At 48.3% G+C, this 19874-nt stretch overlaps 1 protein-coding gene across 4 annotated transcripts in view; it reads right to left on the bottom strand.

Annotated features, from left to right (window-relative positions):
* Positions 1-4211: 4211 nt before the first annotated feature.
* Positions 4212-19874, bottom strand: part of SYT6 (synaptotagmin 6) — a 66002-nt gene continuing 50339 nt past the window's right edge. The window contains exons 4-7 of one of the 4 annotated variants that reach the window (XM_070363879.1): positions 17687-17807; positions 12824-12995; positions 11493-11643; positions 4212-5682 (exon numbers count right to left, since the gene is read on the bottom strand). In XM_070363879.1, coding sequence (XP_070219980.1) covers positions 5611-5682; positions 11493-11643; positions 12824-12995; positions 17687-17807 — 516 coding nt within the window. In that variant the 3' untranslated portion in view covers positions 4212-5610. Of the gene's footprint in view, positions 5683-7704; positions 7723-11492; positions 11644-12823; positions 12996-17686; positions 17808-19874 lie in introns of those variants that run through there. The other 3 variants (XM_070363895.1, XM_005887107.1, XM_070363888.1) reach the window with 3 other exon arrangements.

Below are 19874 nucleotides of genomic sequence, written 5' to 3'. Positions count from 1 at the left end.
AGTCCTGTTCCCTCTAGTAGAAGATCAGACACTTGGATAGGGCTTACTCCAAAGAGGAGCAGAGCAGGACACAGGACAAATTGTGAAGTCCCAAGTGGCTTGTTGGAGAAGGAAATGGCAACTCACTCCAGTATTCTTGCCTAGGAAATCCCATGGACAGAAGAGCCTGGTGGGCTATAGTCAGGGGTCGCAAAGAGTTGGACATGACTGAGCGACTAAACAGAGTGGCTTGTGGCTGAATAATAACCTTAGGAGGTGAGGCTGTGGATGAGGTGTGACAGTTGGACCAAGTCTCAGATTCAGGCGAGTCTTGAAGTTCCAGGTGATCAGCCCTTTGGGGAGCAGAAGTCAAGCCTGAAATGGAGAGGGGAGGGGCAGCAGGTCCATTTCCCAAGGGAGGTGGCTGGCAAGAACTAGGCAAGGGCCAGGGCAGGGGAAAGAAGTACTCCTTGGGAGAGCAGTCCAGCATCCTGCCTGGGCAGACAACGCAAGCAAGGGGGGCATTGTGTTCAGGGGCTCCTTGTCTCCCCTAGATGCAGGCTGCGTGGCAGCCCTGGGACTTCCGCTGCTCTGGCTCTTTACCTGTGTAGACTCCTCAGTCTGGAATCTGCCTCCTCCTCACAACTTCCACATCTGCCAGTCCTACCCATCCTAGATCAAGGGCGCCTCATTCCTTGAGCTGCCACTCAATCTGCAGAGCTATGTTATTCTTTTTTGTACTTCCGTAGTCTTTTATTTCACCTCCCTCCCTGTACTGACCACTTTCTACCTTGGACTAAGAGTTACTTATGTTATCAACTTACTAGACTAGAAAGTTTTTTGTGGGCAAGATTGAAGTCTGAGGCTAGCACAGTTGTGTGGCCCAACATACATCTGCAAGACTCGAGGTACAGTTCTTGATTTCATGCAAAAATGAATAGACTACAGTTTCCCTTTATTAGTGTCTCTGAATCAATCCTTCAGTGGCTATCACCTTTCATGGGTCTGCGAAGTTCACTGTGGTCTTCCCACATGCTGATGATCAAATATTTCTACTTCCTCTTCCTCTGGTTGCTTGAACCCCTTATGTTTTGGAGGCCACACGAATAGTTCTGGGCAATGAACTGTGAAGGAAAGTGATGTGTTCCTTTTAAGCCAGAGCACTGAACCCAGGATGAGACCCTTCCGCGTGCTCTTTACCCTAAGGCATGGCAACTGGCACTGTCTAAGGCATTGGCTGCTTTGTTACCCTGAGTTCCCCTGAATCAATCCCATGAACAGGACCTCTGTGATGAACATTAAGCTTGAGTGAGAAATAAGCCTTTGTTGTTTGCAGTCGCTGAAATATGAAGGCTGTTACTATTGCATAACCCAGCCCAGCCAGCCCAACCCATTTACCCTGATGGTTGGTCTGCTCTAGATGTGACTAGCACATCATCAGATGCCGGTGGCTGGCGGGTGATCTGATGGGAAGGCAGAAGCAAGTGGAAGCTGCCGCTTTGGGCAGCAGAGTGCTTCTCTCAGCAGTTCAGCTCCCTTGGTGGCATCTCATTGTGGAGTGCCAGTAATTTAGATGCAGATGTGCAGGAAGGGAGAGAACTTTCCACTCTATGGGCTGCTTTCTAAATTAATTAAAAGCTGGGGGTGAGCAGAGAGGCTATTCCATTAAGTTTTTTTTTTTTTTTTAAATTTTGAGTCTGCAACAGGATTTTCTCATCAAGTATTGCAAAGCAGACGAAAGCACCACACTTTCCCCACATGAGTGTGTGATCCGCTTCCCTGGAGAAGCTTCAGCATCTGGAGGGGCTGCTTGTTGAGCCAAAGAGCTGAGGAAACAGCAGAGCTCCATGTACCAAATGCTATGTGAGCTACAAGTCTGACAAAACTCCAGGTGGATTCCAGCCTTCCAGGGCATGCAGGTATTCCTCAGGCAGAATGAAAAACAAAAAAGTCCTTTGCTGTACCTTGATTGAAGGGAAGTGGGTTACCTATGTGAAACAGAGATTAAAAGTAAAAGCTTTGCAGTATCCTGTATGTGTGCTGACTGCTAAACCTCAGGAATGTACAATGACAAGAGAAATGGGCAAGAGAGAGAGATTTAATTGAATAAAAACTCCAGGCTGTGACAGGGGTGGGAAGACACAAAGCAGTAATTAACAATAATTTTTTAAATGACAATGCAATTAATTAACATCCTGAGGATAAGGGGAGAGGAGGGGAGAGGCATTCTTCAGCCTGGAAATACTGCTCAATAAAACGAACTTAGCATTTAAAGGGCTTCCCTGATAGCTCAATTGGTAAAGAATCCGCCTGCAATGCAGGAGACCCCAGTTCGATTCCTGGGTCAGGAAGATCCCCTGGAGAAGGGATACACTATCCACTCCAGTATTCTTGGGCTTCCTTTGTGGCTCAGCTGGTAAAGAATTCACCTGCAACTCGGGAGACCTGGATTTGATCCCTGGGTTGGGAAGATCTCCTGGAGAAGGGAAAGACTACCCACTCCAGTATTCTGGCCTGGAGAATTCCATGGACTGTATAGTTCATGGAGAATTCCATGGACTGTATAGTTCATGGGGTAAAGAGTCGGACATGACTGACTTTCACTTTCACATTAAAAAAAAAAAAAACTGATCTGCAAAAGGCCCTGGTTATCGTGACTTTGGGGCTTCCCAGGTAGCACTAGTGGTAAAGAACTGCCTGCCAATGCAGGAGACACAGGAGATGCGGGTTCAATCCCTGGGTTGGGAAGATTCCTGGAGGAGGGCATGACAACCTACGCCAGTATTCTTGCCTGATTGACACTGACCACACTCCCTTCTCCAAGAAGGAACTGCTCTAAGGCAGCATCTTCATCTGCCTCCAGGTTTAAAGGTGATGGACAGTTGCATGTGCATTTTGAGCTCACTTCTAGAAGGACCCCCTCACATAAATTTCTGGGCTCCTGACCCAGGAAGCCCACTGCCCCCTTCATAGTTGCAGGACTTGCAGCATCTGCCTAATGATTGAAATGGCCATCTTGATGGGATCATTCTAGAGTCAAGAATGACCCCATGGACAGAGGAGCCTGGTGGGCTACAGTCCATGGGGTTGCAAGAGTTGGACATGACTGAAGTGGCTGAGCATGCATGCACGCACGCATCGTGACTTCAGCAAAGCTCACATCACCAACCCAAGAAAGACATTTCTCCTAGCAGAGGAAGCTGACAAATGAATCAACCTTGTATTTCATGTCATTCTGCAACTTGTAATCATTGTATTCTCATCTGTGAGGGAGAAAGATCAGGGTAGACAGTGAAATTGGCATAAATTCACGCTTTGGGTTGAATACTGGTCTCCCTTGAGGATGCTGGGGATGGGGTTCCAGAGCTGAGAGCCTCCCTGGGGTGGGCTTCCCAGCCTACAGACATTTACCAAGACTGCTGGAGCAGGAGTGGTAGCAATTGGTTAGGGTGGTGTGGAGGCTGACCGTAAGCTACTCAGGGAGCAGCTCCAAAGGCACTTCCAAAGGCACTGGGAGGCTCACTCATGTGAGACAGTTGCTTAGACATAAAAGGAACATCTAAGAGCAGTAACTCTTCCCTGATTCGCACTGATCACACTCCCTTCTCCAAGAAAGAACCACTCTAAGGCAGCATTCTCATCTGCTTCCAGGTTTGAAGATGATGGATATTTGCATGTGCATTTCGAGTTCACTTCTAGAAGGACCCCTTCACATTAATTTCTGGGCTCCTGACTCAGGAAGCCCACTGCCCCCTTCATAGTTGCAGGACTTGGCAGCATCTGCCTAATGATTGAAATGGCCATCTTGATGGGATCATTCTAGAGTCAGGAATGAAGCTCATGGCCTGTTGGAAGTCTTTTCATGACCTTGAGTTTTTGCTTACTCTCAAGAGAATCCAGCCTCAAGATGACTTGACTGAGAAGGCCTATCAATCACAAGACATTTGGGGAGAAAACTTGTCTTTATATCAGTGCCACATTAGCCCCAGGCTAAAGCTCAGTACTGGGTGAATTCTGGGTTTATCTACATTTTGTAAAGCTGAAAACCTCTTTTGCCACAATATCTTGTTACCTCCTGCCCAATTTGGTCATCTTGAGGATTAGAAGACACTACTCAAAGTTATATCAACACAGAAATCTGATAACTTGACTTAAAACAAGGGTAGCTTTATTGAGTTGCTGCTCCTAAAGCATGTGTCACATATAAAGAGTAAGACACAAGGTATGTGAACAGTTTTTACATTCCTGACCTTCCATTGTTGAAAGAAGCACTTCTTCAGCAGACCTGCCTCTTGCAAGTTACACACACAGCTCTAGAAACTGGCATTTCTCAGCTATACACAGAAGTGAAGACCCACCCGCACATTTACCAGACTGATGGAGCAAATCAACCTAGTTCTAGGGGGTTGGTGGGAAGGCCACTAATTAACTCAACAGAAATGTACGATTACAATACAGAATAGTTCAAACATAGTTTTTTCCTAAACTGAATTTGACCTAGAGATTTAAAGCAAAAAAAAATTCTTCACTACCACTGAAACAAACAAACACTGAAATACTTAATAATTTATAGAACTAAAGTTTAAGATGAACATTGTCCCAGAGTCAAGGCGGCTGAAACAGACTTAAGCTGACTTGGTTTCAATCAAGAAGGTACTCTTCATAGAAAGATACACTCCACCTATTACTTGGATTTCAAAACTCCCCATTCAGAAAAGAACATTTTATGTAGGTTTTTCTTTTATCTGTTTAGGCATTTTAAACAGCTGCTTGATACTTCATGGAATTAGAAAGCTATGTATAACGCAGAAATCATTCCAGAACATATGAGCTTCCTTTTTTTTTTAACAACGAAGGTTATTTTTGAGAACAAAGATTCTGTTTTCAAACAAATGTGGTCATTAACTGTGGTGCGCCAGAAAACATATGGCATGTTTTGTTTCCACAGAACCGTTCCTAACGAAAGCGACTCAGCTCCCATGAGGGATCAAGTCATGTTCAATTCAGGAGGAAAGTTCACAATGACGGGGAGCCAGGAGCCCTGCACGACCAACCAGTCGAAGGCTCACAGACGGCTCTGAGTGCTTGTGATTTCAACCTGGGACCAGGAGTCTGCACCTTGGTTTATGTCATATTGGCAAAGAGCTTCTAAGAGTCATAAGTCACTTTTGTAAAGGCTCTTGGCCAGGTCTGCAGCTTCCTGCGGGCCACTGATCAAAGCAGCCATTGCTCATCCTTCTCCTCCAGGGTTATGGAGCTCGGTGGAGACACAAAATTTCAGAAATTCAGACCACCTTCCCACCAAAGACAACTATTTTACATTGTATTTAATAGAACCAACATCTGGGCTCTCCCCTCTTTGTTTTTTTCTTCTTTTCTTCTTGACAGCAGATCCATAAAAAGTGAAAAAACCATGAAAACATCACCTTGGGAGACAGAAAAGACTAAGACAGCTCGGACCACACGACAAGTGTCTCGGCCTTGACTGACACAGGGGCAGCTAAGACTCTGGAGTGAGAGGCGTGCTGCCCCCGCTGCCGCTGCGGCTCAACACTGTGTTTAGACGGTTGAACAAGTGCAAAAAGAACGCTGCTGAGTCTCGTTTGTGTAGCCTGGCCGCCGCGGTGCAGCTCATGGTGTCGGAGGTGGTTTCGGAGACGGGCACGAACTCTCGCTGTCGAAGCTGGCAGCTCGGCCTTGCCACTGTGAAGAGGGGGAAAAAGCACTTAGCCAATGCCAAGGGAATGTGTATCTCAACTTGCCAAACTCATCTGGCCCATGCTCTGAATCCACTTTTCTCCAGCTTTTTGTAAGCTTTTGTGAATTTTGCTGTTAGCCATGCAAAAACAAGGAAAACAGCTTTAGGGCAGGGAGATGAATTGGGAGATTGGGATTGACATATACACACTATTGATATTATGTATAAAATATACAAATAATGAGAACCTATTGTAGAGCTCAGAGAACTCTACTCAGTGTTCTGTGGTGACCTAAATGGGAAGGAAATCCAAAAAAGAGGAGATTGTGTATACGTATAGCTGATTCACTTTTCTGCACAGCAGAAACTAATACAACAATGTAAAGCTACTATACCTCGATAAAAATTAAAAAAAGAAAGAAAGAAAACAGCCTGGAAGACCTGATTTTTAAAAAAGACTTGCTGTAGAGATAATGAAAGCTTTCTTTAGCGTGTGGAGTGTGTGTGTGTGTGTGTTAATGAGGTGCTATGACTGGACCATTTCTGAATGCTTCAGCCATTTTTCACACTGAAAATCAGATTTTGTTAGCAGCAGAAGAGGCCTTCTGCAGAGTGTGCCCTTACTGCCAAGAAGCCACAATCATGAATTATTAGCAATTTGTCTGGGAGCTGTTAGTACAGCTAAAACTCTGATCTTGCTTCAGTGCCGGCCTCTACTCCTCAGTCTCTGTGCTTCCTGGGGGGCTTTACACTCGCCTTGTGAAGAGGTAGGAGGCAGGAGGGGATGGCGGCTCCCGCCCCTTTCGGGTACCCCTACTTTTTCCCCTCTTACTGTCCTGTCTCACAGGCTGCCACCCCTCAGCCCAATTCTCACCCCTGTGAAGATGGTGATATAATGAGGCGTAATGGAGGGAAGAGAGGACTGAGAGTGGATGACCCACACTTGGTCACTGAACCCTTCTTTACACTTCAAAGCCAGGCAGAGCTGGAGCAATGCTTTCTGGGTGAGGATCTGACCCTGTGAATATTCTAGACCTGCTGCATAACTTCAAAGTGAGTCAATGTCCACTGTATACTCCATCCTGTCTGGGAGCAGAGGAAACACAGGACAAGACTCCAGGGAGAGAAGTTAGGCAGGTGGGTGAGATGGCGTTTCTGTCTTTCCAGCTGTACCATGTGGCATGCAAGATCTTAGTTCCCCGACTGGGGATCGAACCCGTGGCCCCTGCAGTGGGAGATCAGAGTCTTTCGCACTGGACCACCAGGGAAGTCCTGAGATGGTCTTTCTGAACCTGAAGCTCAGCCCCTTCTGCTTCTCTCGGGCTTTCTGGGTCTCCACGTGGAGTAACAGGGCTGAGGAGAAGTGGACTATGCCTTTGTGCAGTGTGTAGGGGTGGAATGGAGAAGGACAAGGTCCCGCCTCCAACCCCCACCTCACAACACAGCCTTTCTAGACAGAGTTGAGCCACTTAAGAATCAGACCATCCCAGCCAGCATCTCCCGTGGGAGCCCACAACACGGAGTTGAGACCCAGGCCTACTGATCACCTTCATGTTTCCAGATTGAAGGAAATCCTCTCTTTCAGTCCCCAGGCTCAGTTCTTCATGGTCCCTTTGTAACCCTGGACAGGCCAACCTGCAGATCTTTACAACTAACCAAAAAAGGCTGGTCTGGAGGTACTGACGACCACCATTACGTGACCTGAGCCTGAGCTATCTTAGCATGCGGGACCCAGAGACCGGCTGGGAGATCGCCCTGGCTCTTTTGTTCTTGCAGATAAGAAAACAAAGATGCAGAGGAAGCCAACAGAGCCAGTCAGGAGCAGAACTAGGATCTGAAATCAGGTCTACTAACTCCACACTCAGTGTTCCCTCCACTCCATCCTGCAGCCGCCTTCCCACCTGGACACACCAGGAGAAGGAGACACACGATGGAAAAAGAAACCTAACCTCTTTGGGTCCACACCAGGTACTTACTCCTAACTCCAGGTGGCAGTCTCTCTGCTTGCAGCATCCACGTGAATGAAATCACAACCGAGGGTTTCCCTGGTGAAATATTTTAGATAAATAAATGCCTGGTTGTTGAGCCCACTGCGACTTCTGACTCAAGAGTTCTTAACCAGAAGGTGCCAAAAGACGGTTACCAATGCTTTCATTGAATATACCTTCATTTTAGAAGTTCTACTTTTTTCTGTTACAACCTTTAACGTCACTTTTAACGTCAGTGCAAGGTACACTGCAATTACTGGCTTCTCCCCGAGTAAGCATGCCACTTAAACAACCTGATGGATAGGCCAGTCCACAGGAGAAAAAACGAAATGGCCACATGGAGTATTTCTTTCTCCCTTTACATAATAGCTCAAAGAGAAGTCACACAGAGCATAATTGTTTATCCAGAACAAATGAAGGAGGCACGCTGGCTCCCCTGCCAGCCTCTGATTTTTCCTATGAAGATAAACAGGGAGGAGATGGGGTTCATGGACAATGGAAAGGTGAATGATTCCTGGCAGGCTGATTGTGGCGGCTCTGAAATAGCGGAGAACTGGTCCCCAGCACACCAAGGAAGGTGATTAGTCCAGGGTGGCTGTGGTCCAGTGAGATCTTTTATTGTTCTGAAATGGGTCAGGTTCCAACAGATAGGTCCCATCCCTGGCAGGCGGTTTGGGTTTGTCCCTTCACAGTAAAATGCCTTGGAGAAGGTGGCTGGCCAACCTGGGCTCTGTATGTGGTGACAGCGATGACACGCAGCATTGGGCAGGAGTGCTGAGAGGTGAGCGGCCACAGTCGCTGCAGGGGAAAGGTTGTTCTCTGTGGCTTAATCAATTTTTATTCATGAAAAAGAATCCCAGCAGGGAAAAATACCTTTTCAGTTAATTTTTTCCCTCAACCTGATTTTAAAAACCCCAAACAAGTAAGTATGGTGCCCTCTGTTCTCGTTAATAAAAAAGTAATGATCACAGAGCTTGAAACCCCTCTAAGAATGGTGTAATATAAACACAGTGCTTTCTAGATATGATGCCATTCATCTTCCTGGGGGTGGGAGAAGAAGGTTTTGGGTTTTTTTTCAATGTATTACACAAACGGGAGAAACAAGTTCCAGGAGCCAGGTTCTTGCTCAATGTCCAAAACACAACCAAAAAGGAGACAGGATGTAAACTCTAAGGATGATTGAGATGATAAATATTCAAGTACAACGCATCACATGAACACAAAAAAGGCTTACTTTATATTATCCTGGTGGGTTTTTAATGCATCTTTATAAAGGGACTTCAACTGTGGGGGCTAAAAGCATAGGCACGCATTTTCATAAATGTGTACTGAAGAAATCCTAAGTTGCCAAGATGAATGCCATTCTCAGCTTCTTCATACAGAGACATGATCAGCTGAGCAGAAAACGGAAGGCTGGGGAGTTGGGGATGGGCAGTCTCGGGAACCTGGTGTGTGAGGTCAATGAAAAGTAAACCCAAAGGATATGAATCAATTTATTCTCTTTTCGTTTTCCATATACTGTTGCTTTCCCTTTGCTGTCTCATCAAATATTCATTTTCAAGGGCTTGGTTCTACTTTATCTTTCTTTTGTAGTCTGGACCAGGGAGTCAGAGTTCTCAAAGAAACAGGACTTGGAATCAATTATTTGGCTTAATTAGGTTGTATTCATTATGGAAAACGATTCTGGGGCTGAGTCCCAGCTCCACTGTACTCCCCTGCACCCCACTTCCAACTCCAGCCACCACTGACTGCTTACTCCAGTTCATGTGGACAGACGAACCCAGTAACAGCAATGGGTTGTTGCATCTTCAAGGTTAGAAAGGTGATACAAGATGTGGGTTCACTCTTCGCCCAGTCATTTTAGGTCAGAGTTTCTTAGAAAAGCTGAGATGGGAAAAGCTCACCCATTCATTTTACCAACCAGGAAACTGAAGACCAGGTGGGGCAGTGAGGTGCCTGAGACCCCTCAGCTCCCACTCCTCACCCCTGCCTCCATGCCTTCCTGAGCATTCTAGTGTACCTATTCTGTCATTAAATGTCTCCAAAGGATTTTAAAGGGGGAGGACAGTTGCCACACCCCCTCCCTAGATTGACTAAACACTGCGGTCAGTGAGCTGCTGGCTTCCCACTGGAGGCTCATGTGTAGGTGGAGGCTGATTGTGGGTACCTTACCCACACTTTGCAGAGAGGGCCTTCTGGGAAAGCAGGAGGGCCCAAGAGCTGGCCTCCCTCAATAAAGCTCCAGAGCTGTGGTAAAATCCAGGCAACCAGGAGACAGAAATGTGAGGTTTCATGCTGCTGGAGCACCGAAGAATTGATGCTTTTGAATTGTGGTGCTGGAGAAGACTCTTGAGAATCCCTTGGACAGCAATGAGATCAAATCAGTCAATCCTAAAGGAAATCAACCCTGAATATTCATTGGAAGGACTGATGCTGAAGCTCTAATACTTTGGCCACCTGATGCAAAGAGCTGACTCATTGGAAAAGACCCTGATGCTGGGAAAGATTGAGGGCAGGAGCAGAAGGGGTGACAGAGGATGAGATGGTTGGATGGCATCACCGACTCAATGGACGTGAACTTAGGCAAACTCCGAGAGATGGTGAGGGACAGGTAGGCCTGCAGCCCACGGAGTCGAAAAGAGCTGGACTTGACGACTGAACAACAGTGCTGCTGGAAACAGGCTTGGCCACCCTGAGCAGGAAAGGCGGCTGTAGCTTCTCTGGGTTTTATGCCCATACCTTTTCTGTGTCACAGAACATGGGGAAGGAGATATTTTGTTTTTAAGGAGATTCTGCTTTTAAGCTGAGGGGCCATGTGGTTTCTTTTTTTATTAGTAGATTTTCCAATTTTTATACAACTCTTGAGACTTCCTGGCTTGAAACCTATTGCTAATAAAATGAGTGAATGATCATCTCGCTTTCTAGGTTATGGACTCGAGTCTGAAAGACTCAAAATGAGGTTTAAAACTTTTCTCAAAGTTTTAAACTCCTGCCCATAGGCTTTGGCCACCCCAACCCATGTTCCAACCCATTTAAGAAAAAAAAAAAAAAAGGCCAAGGGACCATTGAGGTGATAAATGGCAGGATCTTAAACTGGTGGAGTTTGGTGGAGGTGGGGCAGATTGTAGGTGTCACTGGAAGGAACATTTTCTTTGCAGTCGAGAAAGAAATAACTAGCTCAGGATTATGTAGCAAGTGGAGAAGGGCCAGGCCTGGAGCCCGTTTAGGGATTTCCAGGCAGTGCTGTGTCCATTACATCTCTGTTAGGACCTGGCTGGAAAGTGGGTCCTTGAAGCCACACTCTCTTCTCCAGCAGTGGGGAGAACCCACATTCATGAGAGCGGCATCCTCTCTCTGGCCAGCTCCATCCACACAGTGAAAACCGCTGCAGGACGGCCTCGCTAGAGCCTCAGGGAACTTACTGCTTGGACAGGGGTGGGATTTTCTGCCAGGTTCTGAGCTCACCCTCTTGGGGCTCTCTCTGAAAGGGCTGACTTGGCTCAGGGGCTCTGTGAAAGCATTCCTGGCCTGGCATGGTGAGCAGCTGCCCAGGCTTCCTCCAAGTTTTTATTTTCCATTTAGGACTCAGGGTCGCTTTCGATATACTCCACATCAAAGCCTTCTTGTCAAGCAGGTTCCCACTGTCTTCCTCCATTTCCTTCCTGCCTGTTACACTCTGGGTGAAAAGCGTGTGCCTCCCCGCACCCAGCCACCTCCACCCCCACCAAGGACCCACAAAGGCGAGGTCTCGCAGCAGCCGACTGCCATTCTCTAGCCCGCGCTGCCATGCAGCAAACATGCCAAGGGCCAAGCGCGACCTCACCCACCTCTTTGAAGGATTTCTTTACCTCCACCAAGGAGTGCCAGTGTGCGATGGGCTTCCGTGGGTACGCCAGCATCTCATTCCAGTGGTCCCTTCCCAGGCCTTCAGCGTTGATCCCCACACGACAGACTCCAATGATCTCGTTGTGACCCACTCTAAGGGAGAAACAGAGGGCCTGGCATCGGTGACCAGACATGCTCTCAGAAAGGGAGGTCCCGCAGTCTGGGCCTCAACCCTGCTGGTCTAATTCAGAGTACTGAGCTCTTTAAACAGATGCTTGGCAGGGCCTCAGGGTGCCAGCTGCAGTGAGACATTCCCCGGCCTCCTTGGATGGACTTTGGACACAGACAAATGAGCAAAAAGTTCTAACCTTGTTTGGAATCTCAGGAATGGTGGGCAGATGGCTTGACTTTGGGGAGTGGGAGTTTAAGTCTCTTCCTTTATTTGACTCAGAGAGTGCTTGAGACATCAGCGCTATTTGGAAATAAATCAACCTGCTCTGAGTACCATGTCTCCACACCCAGCGGCTATGATTTGATTTATTCACTCAGCAAGAGCATCAATCATCACTCACATTTGTTCACCAAGCACTTACTATGCCTTGAGAGCTTGTGCTAAATATCCTGGATTGAGGCTTTACTGCATGTTTTTTTTGTTTTTTTGTTTTCCCTCCTTCAAGCAAAGTGACAACTGGAGAGAAGGAGGCACAGTGGCTGGAATAGTTGGAGAATCTGTTTGAGCCAGCCTTGACAGGACAGCAGGATTTGAAAAGTGGAAGAGAAAAAACTCATACAAGGTGAGTGAAGTCAAGTTGGATGGATACCCTGGGTCCAGATCTGGAAGGTCTTGAGAGTTCCGGGGAAGAACGTGGACAACAGGAGCCATTGATGGTTCTTGAGAAGGGCAGGGCCCAGAACAAAGTGATCTTTTAGGAAGGTGTGGCTGGGTTGAGGCAGGGAGTGATGACGGCAGGGGTCAGTTCGGAGGCTGCATAGATATCCCCAAGCGGGAGTGGAAGTAGCAGTGGGAGTGGAGAGGAGAGGGAGGGGTTCTCAAGAACAGATGCCAGAAGGAGGAACGGGAAGAGTCAGGAGTGAATTCAGGGAAATTGATGGGTGGGGAAGCCCCTCATAGCAATGAGCCCACTGGGAAGTGAAGCTTGAGCTTCTTTGGAAACCCATGCTCTTCCTCAAACTCTTGTACCTCCCTGGGTGGAGCCAGATTTGAGGCCATCGAGTGCCTGAGCCACACGAAGCACAAGGTCCGAGGTCAAGGAGCCCTGTGCTGTCCTGGGAGTGAGGGGCAGGGAATCACGGCCCCCGGGCCCTTACCTACCGATCATAATCCATAACGGAGATGAGCAGGCTGACTTGGTCCATGTTCTCCGGGGGAATGTCAAAGATGATGGCCTCATTGTAGACAGGGTTGAGGGTGTTCTTCTTTATGGTGGTTTTCTTTTTCTTCAGTCTCCGCCCGTCACAGAGTAGGGACACTTTGACATATGGATCTGTGCCCATGGGGGCAGCGGGAAGGGAAGGGAGCGTGTTAAGCAGATGTCCTCGAGCACCATGTGTGGCAGAGGATCTGGGAGCCCAGACCTACTGTTGTTCTCAGATGGTATCAGTGGGATGTTAAAATAATTAAACCACCTCGTATTTATGTCGCACACCTGTCTCTGTGGACACTCTGTGCTTCATAAACACAGAGTCTTTAGCGACCTCAGGCTTTCTAGGAGAGTGTTTAATGGACTTTTGCTAATGGGGAAGCTGGCCCCAAATCAGACAGGAAACCTGCCCATGGGTATGCAGTTCACGACCCTAAATCTCAGCTCCATGGTGGCTGGCTGGCTCCAAAGGGTGCTGAAGCTGAACAAAGGCACTCTCCTCCTTTTACCTACTTGCAGGCTTTTCTCTAAGGGGTTCTTGTCAGAATTAGTAACCAGAGGATAAAGTGGGTAAAAATAGAATTGATGATGCCCAAGGAGTAGCCACAAGACAGAATAAATGAACAGCGACAGTCACGATGCTTGTGGGGTCCTCCCAACCTGACAACAGGCTTAAGGGTCTCATTGCTCCTTCAAGCTCATTTCTACCCGGCATCAGGGAGGGGAGGAGTGGCCCTGCTCTTGGCCCCCCTGGAAACTGGTTCCTGCCCACTCTTGGCAGTGGAGGAGGGGGGGCCATGGCCGGGGGACTGAGTGCCTCCGCCTTCTGGGACTCGGGGTGGCCGGCTGCCATTTCCTTTCTCAGTGTGATCTTGAAATCTCTTCAGCCCTCAAAGAGCTGTCTTTTTACTGACCTCCCATGCACCTCCCATCCTTGTCTCTTCTTTAGTTTTCTGAATGGGTATTTCATGGTCAGCTTCCTACCCTGAAATTTTCTACTCATCCAAGTGAAGCGACACCTATTGTATCTCACCGTGCAGGTGTCTCGGTCACCATCATAATTGTTATTTATGCTGCACAGCTCAAGACACAGGAGGGCAACTCACAGGTAATAACAGCTTTTGAGACACTGATGTGCTGAGACAATTTCTTGCCCAGAAGCCAGGGCTCATGCGGCTCTGTCAGGAGGCGCAGGCCCAGCAGCCTGCTCCCTGGCTCCTCATTCACAGGCATGTAACTCTAACTCCTGGGCACCCAAGTACCCACGAGGACCTTACGCTCCCTGGGGAATTGTTCAGGTGGTGGAAGAGGTACACAGCTTTGGGGAAGCTACAGAGAACCTCGACACCTGATCAGAAACTCAAGCCTTAAAGGGAGTTCCATAGTCGCCCAGGTGCGCCGCTGACTAACCAACATGACGACAGCAGCTGTGCCTTAGCCGTGGGGGTGCTTGGGTTTATGGGGGACCTGGGGAGACCACCAGGTGTTTAACCACCCTGCTGTGTCTGACAACCCATTGGCAAGGTTTCTCTCAGGAGGATGTTCAGTAAAAAGGAAGGAGGGGTTCCTAGAACTGCCGTGAGACAGCTTTCTCGTGTCCTCAGGCTCTGTTCTCTATGGATATGCCCTGGACAGTGTTCAGGTACAAGCAGACAAGTGGGAAAGTTACTTCCAAGACCTGTTGTTGACATGGCAACCTCTATGCTCAAGTGTGAACGTTGTCTTGGAGAGTGTCTTCAGGCTTGAGGCTGCCACGGACTGCTCATCCCCTCCCATGCCTATGTCCACACACTCCCACAGCAGAGCAAATGCCCACGTGGCTGGACTTAGAAATGTTTGACAAAGCCACCTGCCCCTGGTGCTGCCAAGTCACTTCAGTTGTGTCCTACTCTTGCGACCCCTATGGACTGTAGCCCACCAGGCTCCTCTGTCCATGGGATTCTCCAGGCAAGAATACTGGAGCGGGTTGCCATTTCCTTCTCCAGGGGATCTTCCCGACCCAGAGATTGAATCCTGTTCCCTGGGCCACTAGGCAAATGCCTGATGACTAACTGGGAGATTCTCAGCTTCCTTCCCCACCTCTATTCACTCCTGTGAGGCATATCTAATTTATAAAATTCCGTGGGTATTTCCCTTGAAGGAACACATAATCTCACTATCGCCTAAGAGGCTAAACAGAGACAGGGCTGTTCCCTGGGTGGTTTGCGCTGGGGCAGAAGCTTGAGCTTCTAGTGGAATGCTGGCTCCAAATGACCTTGAGGTCCTGTCCTCTCCAGTAGCCTAAGATGCAGCTAAGGGAGGGGCACAAAGGCCAGCAGTGTGTTTCAGCCTCCTTGTCACGAGGGCCATCATAATTCGGCATTTAGTATATGCCAGGCATTGTGCTGAGAGATTTATGTATATCATGTCATTTAAAATGTCAGTCCTATAAAACATTTACGATTATCCCCCTTTGACAGATAGAGAATTTGAGATTTGAGAGATTAAGAAACTTGCCTAAGATTTTAATTTATGTCTGACTCCAAAGTTTACATTTGTAACCACTAGATTCAAAGTAGTGCAGACTAGATGTGGCAGAGATGGGTGGGTGTACTAACCCACCATCCTTTTGGGGGATACTGATCCTTATGATTATTCTGTACTGTTTTTTATGGTCATGGTTCCAGTGGATAGGCTTAGGGAATTGATTCATGACTAGTTTAGATCAAGGAGAACAGAAAGATCCTTGGTTTTAGAGGTCAATGTCATATAAATCAAGAACAGGCAAATGCACCCCTGAGTTCAGTCCAACAGCAAAGCAATCTGGGTTGAAGGCAAACTCAAACTTATCCTCCAAAACAGGAGATCGAGTTTGAGAGACCCCTGGGGTGAGTGTCCCAGGTACATCACCCTTTGACAAAGTTACCCATTCATTCATCATTCAATACATACTTATTTAATGCTTATGATGTTTCACGAACTGTCCCAGACACTTGCTTACATCAGTGAACAAGATGGAAATTCCTAGCGAAAAGAGGACCCCTGAATCTTCAGAATCAAGCTGAGATGTAATACCAGATTCCAAATGAAAACAAACAAAATACCCAATTCCAAACCCAGGTAGAAAAGAGAGGCAATCGTGAGAGAGAGGTTGGAACTTGGCATGAGAAAAATCTCTCACCCCCAACCCTCTGATGTGCAACAACCCACACGATTATCTTGGTGGCTTCGCCATAAGCACTCTCTCTCTAGCACATCAATTTAATTACACCAGAGAAGACAGAGTGGGACTTGGGCAGCAAAATCCTATTTCCTTCAGCAGTTTTGAGAGGGCTTGGTGAATTTCTGTCCCTGCACACACTTATTTTGTTATTAAAATGAAATCTACAATCGGTTGCAGTTTTGGAGGAAGCCAGCTTGCTGATGTCTAAAAGCCTTGTACATGCTGGAAAAGGTTCTTCAAGCTCCCCACCATGTTCTGATGTGTGGTGGTAGCCTCTGTGGAAGGAAAAACATCAGGGCAGGCACTTTCAGGGGCAGCTTTCAGCCTGGACGGTGTGAGTTATGCACAGAGACGTGGAGGCGGCAGTAGGGGGGGGCTCTGGGAGCAGAGGCATTCAAAGCCACCACAAATACACGACTTCAGCGTTTCTTGACCACCGTTCCCTGAAACCTCATTTTCCAAAGCCTAATATCTCATCTTCCAACTGCACCAGGTTGGGTCTGGGCCCAGATGTGTTCATCTGGATCATCACTTCTTTGCAGCAACTGTGATTATACTAAGGAAATAAAGAATGAAAGGGAAAATCTTCCACATACTCCCAGCCAAGTTCAGAGGCACCTCTGGAGTGGATTTATGTTTGTAATCAGAATCTGGAGAAGAGCCTCTTAGGAGGGAGTTTTAGGGAAACAAACCAAGCATTTGCATCTGAGTGCAGCCCAGGCTATTCTACGTGCCTGCTCCTTGGAACGCTCCACCCTCTTCCACTTCTTGGGCTAATTTGAGTCAACTCGGGGCAGAAGGTTCCTGAGACTCTGCTGTTATATTACAACCCAAAACCCTGCACAATGAAAACTTGCATAATCGTGGGAAAGGATCAAACCTCTGACACTGTGTCCAGCCTGCAAGCTCTGAGGCTGCCTCCAAACAAGTGTCTCCTCAGTTGCTAGAACAGCACTTGTCTCTCCTGTGGTACCTAGCGGCTCTCCTGGTGCTGAGACAGAGGCCCAGAGCCCTGCAGGAAAACCTCAAATACAAATGCACTTTGCTTTTCAGTGACTCTGTTCCTCTGACTCACTACAGGGCTGCTGCAGGGCTTCATGGATCAACAAACACTTAAGACACTCAAACTTGACATAACCCTTAGAAGTCCTGAGGCCTCACACCAACCAGAAAGATATTTCCTTCTTATTTTTTCCTCCCATTTATTTGCTTCTTATCCTCTCCATCCTCCAAGAGAAAGAATGATTGTAATAGCTAATATCTCCTGACTGCTCAGTCGCAGAGTTGGACACGACTGAGCGACTGAGCAACAACTGACTGCTTATTAGGTGTCTGGCTCATTTCTAAGCATTTACATGAATTAACTTGTTTATTCTTAAAGCAACCTGTGTACTTTTTTTTTTTTTTTTTTCTGTTCAGATCATGAAACCAAAACATTACACAGCAAGGAAATGGCAGAACTGGTATTCAAAGCCAGGCCATATGCCCGCAGGTCTGTGCTCCAATCGAAGAATACCGGCAATTCCTCCCCCTTCTCTCTCAACATCTCTCCACATCCTAAAGTCGGGACTATGGGGAGGCCACATGGCAAGCACCTGGGTAGGAGAGGTACCTGAGTAGCCTGTGATGTCCATTGCCTTGAGGTTCCGGCATTTGATCACGGTGAGGGTGAGCCTGCCTGCTGTGGGCAGGTAGCAGAGGGAGAACATGATCTCGCCCAAATCCACACTTTCCTGCAAAGAAGCAGACAGGAGGGCAGGTGAGGGCCACACAGCTCCTGTGCAGCCGCGGGGCCACTCCGGAGCCCCGGAGAAGCTCTCTGAGGCAGAGTGCTGTAAGGCTGGATGGTCTGGCCTCTGTCCTGGGAGTAACTGGGTATAAAAGGCAGTGATAACGACATTGGCTCTTCAGCAGACACTGTCCTCTTCAACTTTCCTTCTCAGCTCTGATCAGACTCTGGTCCTGGTCTTCTCCCTCCTGCTTTGACCTCACCTGCCCTACCTGTGCCCTTTGGCTGCAGCCCCTCAAGCCACCAAGCCCTTGGGGGCCCAACCCTATTTTCCAGTTTACCTTTCTTGGTCACGTGAGCCCTTGACTCCCCACCCTGCTGGCCTGTGGTCCCGATAGTATCCTGTACAAAACCCACTCTGGCCAGCAGGGGTCCCCTCTCCCAGCATATCCGATTCTAGCTCTCAGCTCAGTCAATCTTCACAAGGCCCTCTGCCTTGGAAGCTTCTTTGTGTGCTTCAGTTGTGTCGCTTCAGTTGTGTCTGGCTCTTTGTGACCCCACGGACTATAGCCCTCCAGGCTCCTCTGTCCATGGAACGCTCCAGGCAAGAATACTGGGGTGGGTTGCCATGCCCTCCTGCAGGGGATCTTCCCGACCCAGGGAATGAACCCTCCTCTCTTGAGTCTCCTGCACTGGCAGGCAGGTTCTTTACTGCTAGCGCCACCTGGGAAGCTCTGGCAGCTTCCTTGCCTCTCCTGAAACACACCTAGCACTCCAACTTCCAGGCTTGCGCGTGGAAGCACAAGGAATCAGGACCTGCTCAGGACATGGCACTGACCAAGAAGATACACACTTGCCATTCCATGTTCGTGCCAGGTCTTGGATCCACTCTGTCCTTATGTGTGGTCATGCTTCAGCTATGAACCCAGCCTGGAGCATATACCCTCCTGCCTCTTCTGACCCCAGAAGCATCATGACCAGGGATCCCGGGAAGTTTCTGAGCAACAGGGAATAGGAAAACTTCAAAGACAGTAAGCATGTCTGACTGTTGAATTAAACAGCACTCTGCTGGACTGCCTCCTCTTCCTGTTCCCCAGCTGACAGAGGAGGGTGCTATCACTGCAAAATCTCCCAGGCTCTGAGGCTGATGTGGGGCTCCAGGATGTAGAGATGTTTCCTCCCTTAAAGCCCCCAGATCCAGGGTGGAAGAGGAAGAGGTCAAGGTTTGGGGTGGCTCTGATTTCAGGCTGGCTGGAGAGGCCTCCTGGAGGAGGTGACTTCAGATAAAGAGAGCAGTCAAGGATTGCACTAAGGTTTTTGTCTCTTCTTCTCTCAAAGAACCACCCTCTACTGGAGATTCCTAAAGACTCCTGACACTTGGCCCCTCCTGCAGAATAATTCCCCCACCCCTTCCAGAGTATGTGGTCCCAATGCTCTCCTCTAGGTGGCACTATACCCACCCTTTCCCTAGCCCAAGATTTGTCCTTTTTCAACCCACTCCCAAATCAAATCCCAGGAGTAACAGCTCCTGGACAAGAAGCGGGTGGGGGTATTGTGGGCAGGGGTGAGAGGTGGAAGGGTGGTGTCTGGCTGGGGCAGAGCTGGACACACTGTAGAGAGAGCTCCCCCCTCCTCTGCACTCCCCCACAGACCCTAGTACATGGAGCCCAGACCAAAACCCATGAACTGTGCCCTGTGAAGCTCTTCTGTGATGGGCATTTCCACCTTTGAGGCTCACAGTGACTGTGCAAGGCAGTGGGTATTGTCATTATTCCCTCCATCTCACAGACAAGAACTCAGTGGTTAAACTCAGGTGTAATGTCCTGACCAGGCTTGTGCAGCTGGTGTGAGGCACAGCTGGACTCTGACCCTCAGGATAGCAGCCCACCTAGGGAACATCTCAAGGTAACCCGGGCTCCTCCAGACCTTAGACTGCACTTCACCTGTTCTTTCCACTTGGATTTACTGAGATCCTGTTAAAGGCTCCATGTTTGGTGGAGAGTGTGCTGTCCCCCTCAACAGGCATGCAGCCTAGAGGGGTGTAAAAGAAGGCGCCAAGAGGATTTCCTTG

This window comes from Bos mutus, chromosome 3 (assembly GCF_027580195.1).
Source record: "Bos mutus isolate GX-2022 chromosome 3, NWIPB_WYAK_1.1, whole genome shotgun sequence".
Taxonomy (NCBI): Eukaryota; Metazoa; Chordata; class Mammalia; order Artiodactyla; family Bovidae; genus Bos; species Bos mutus.
Note: the sequence above shows the minus strand (reverse complement) of the source record. Positions and strands in the feature narration are given on the sequence as shown.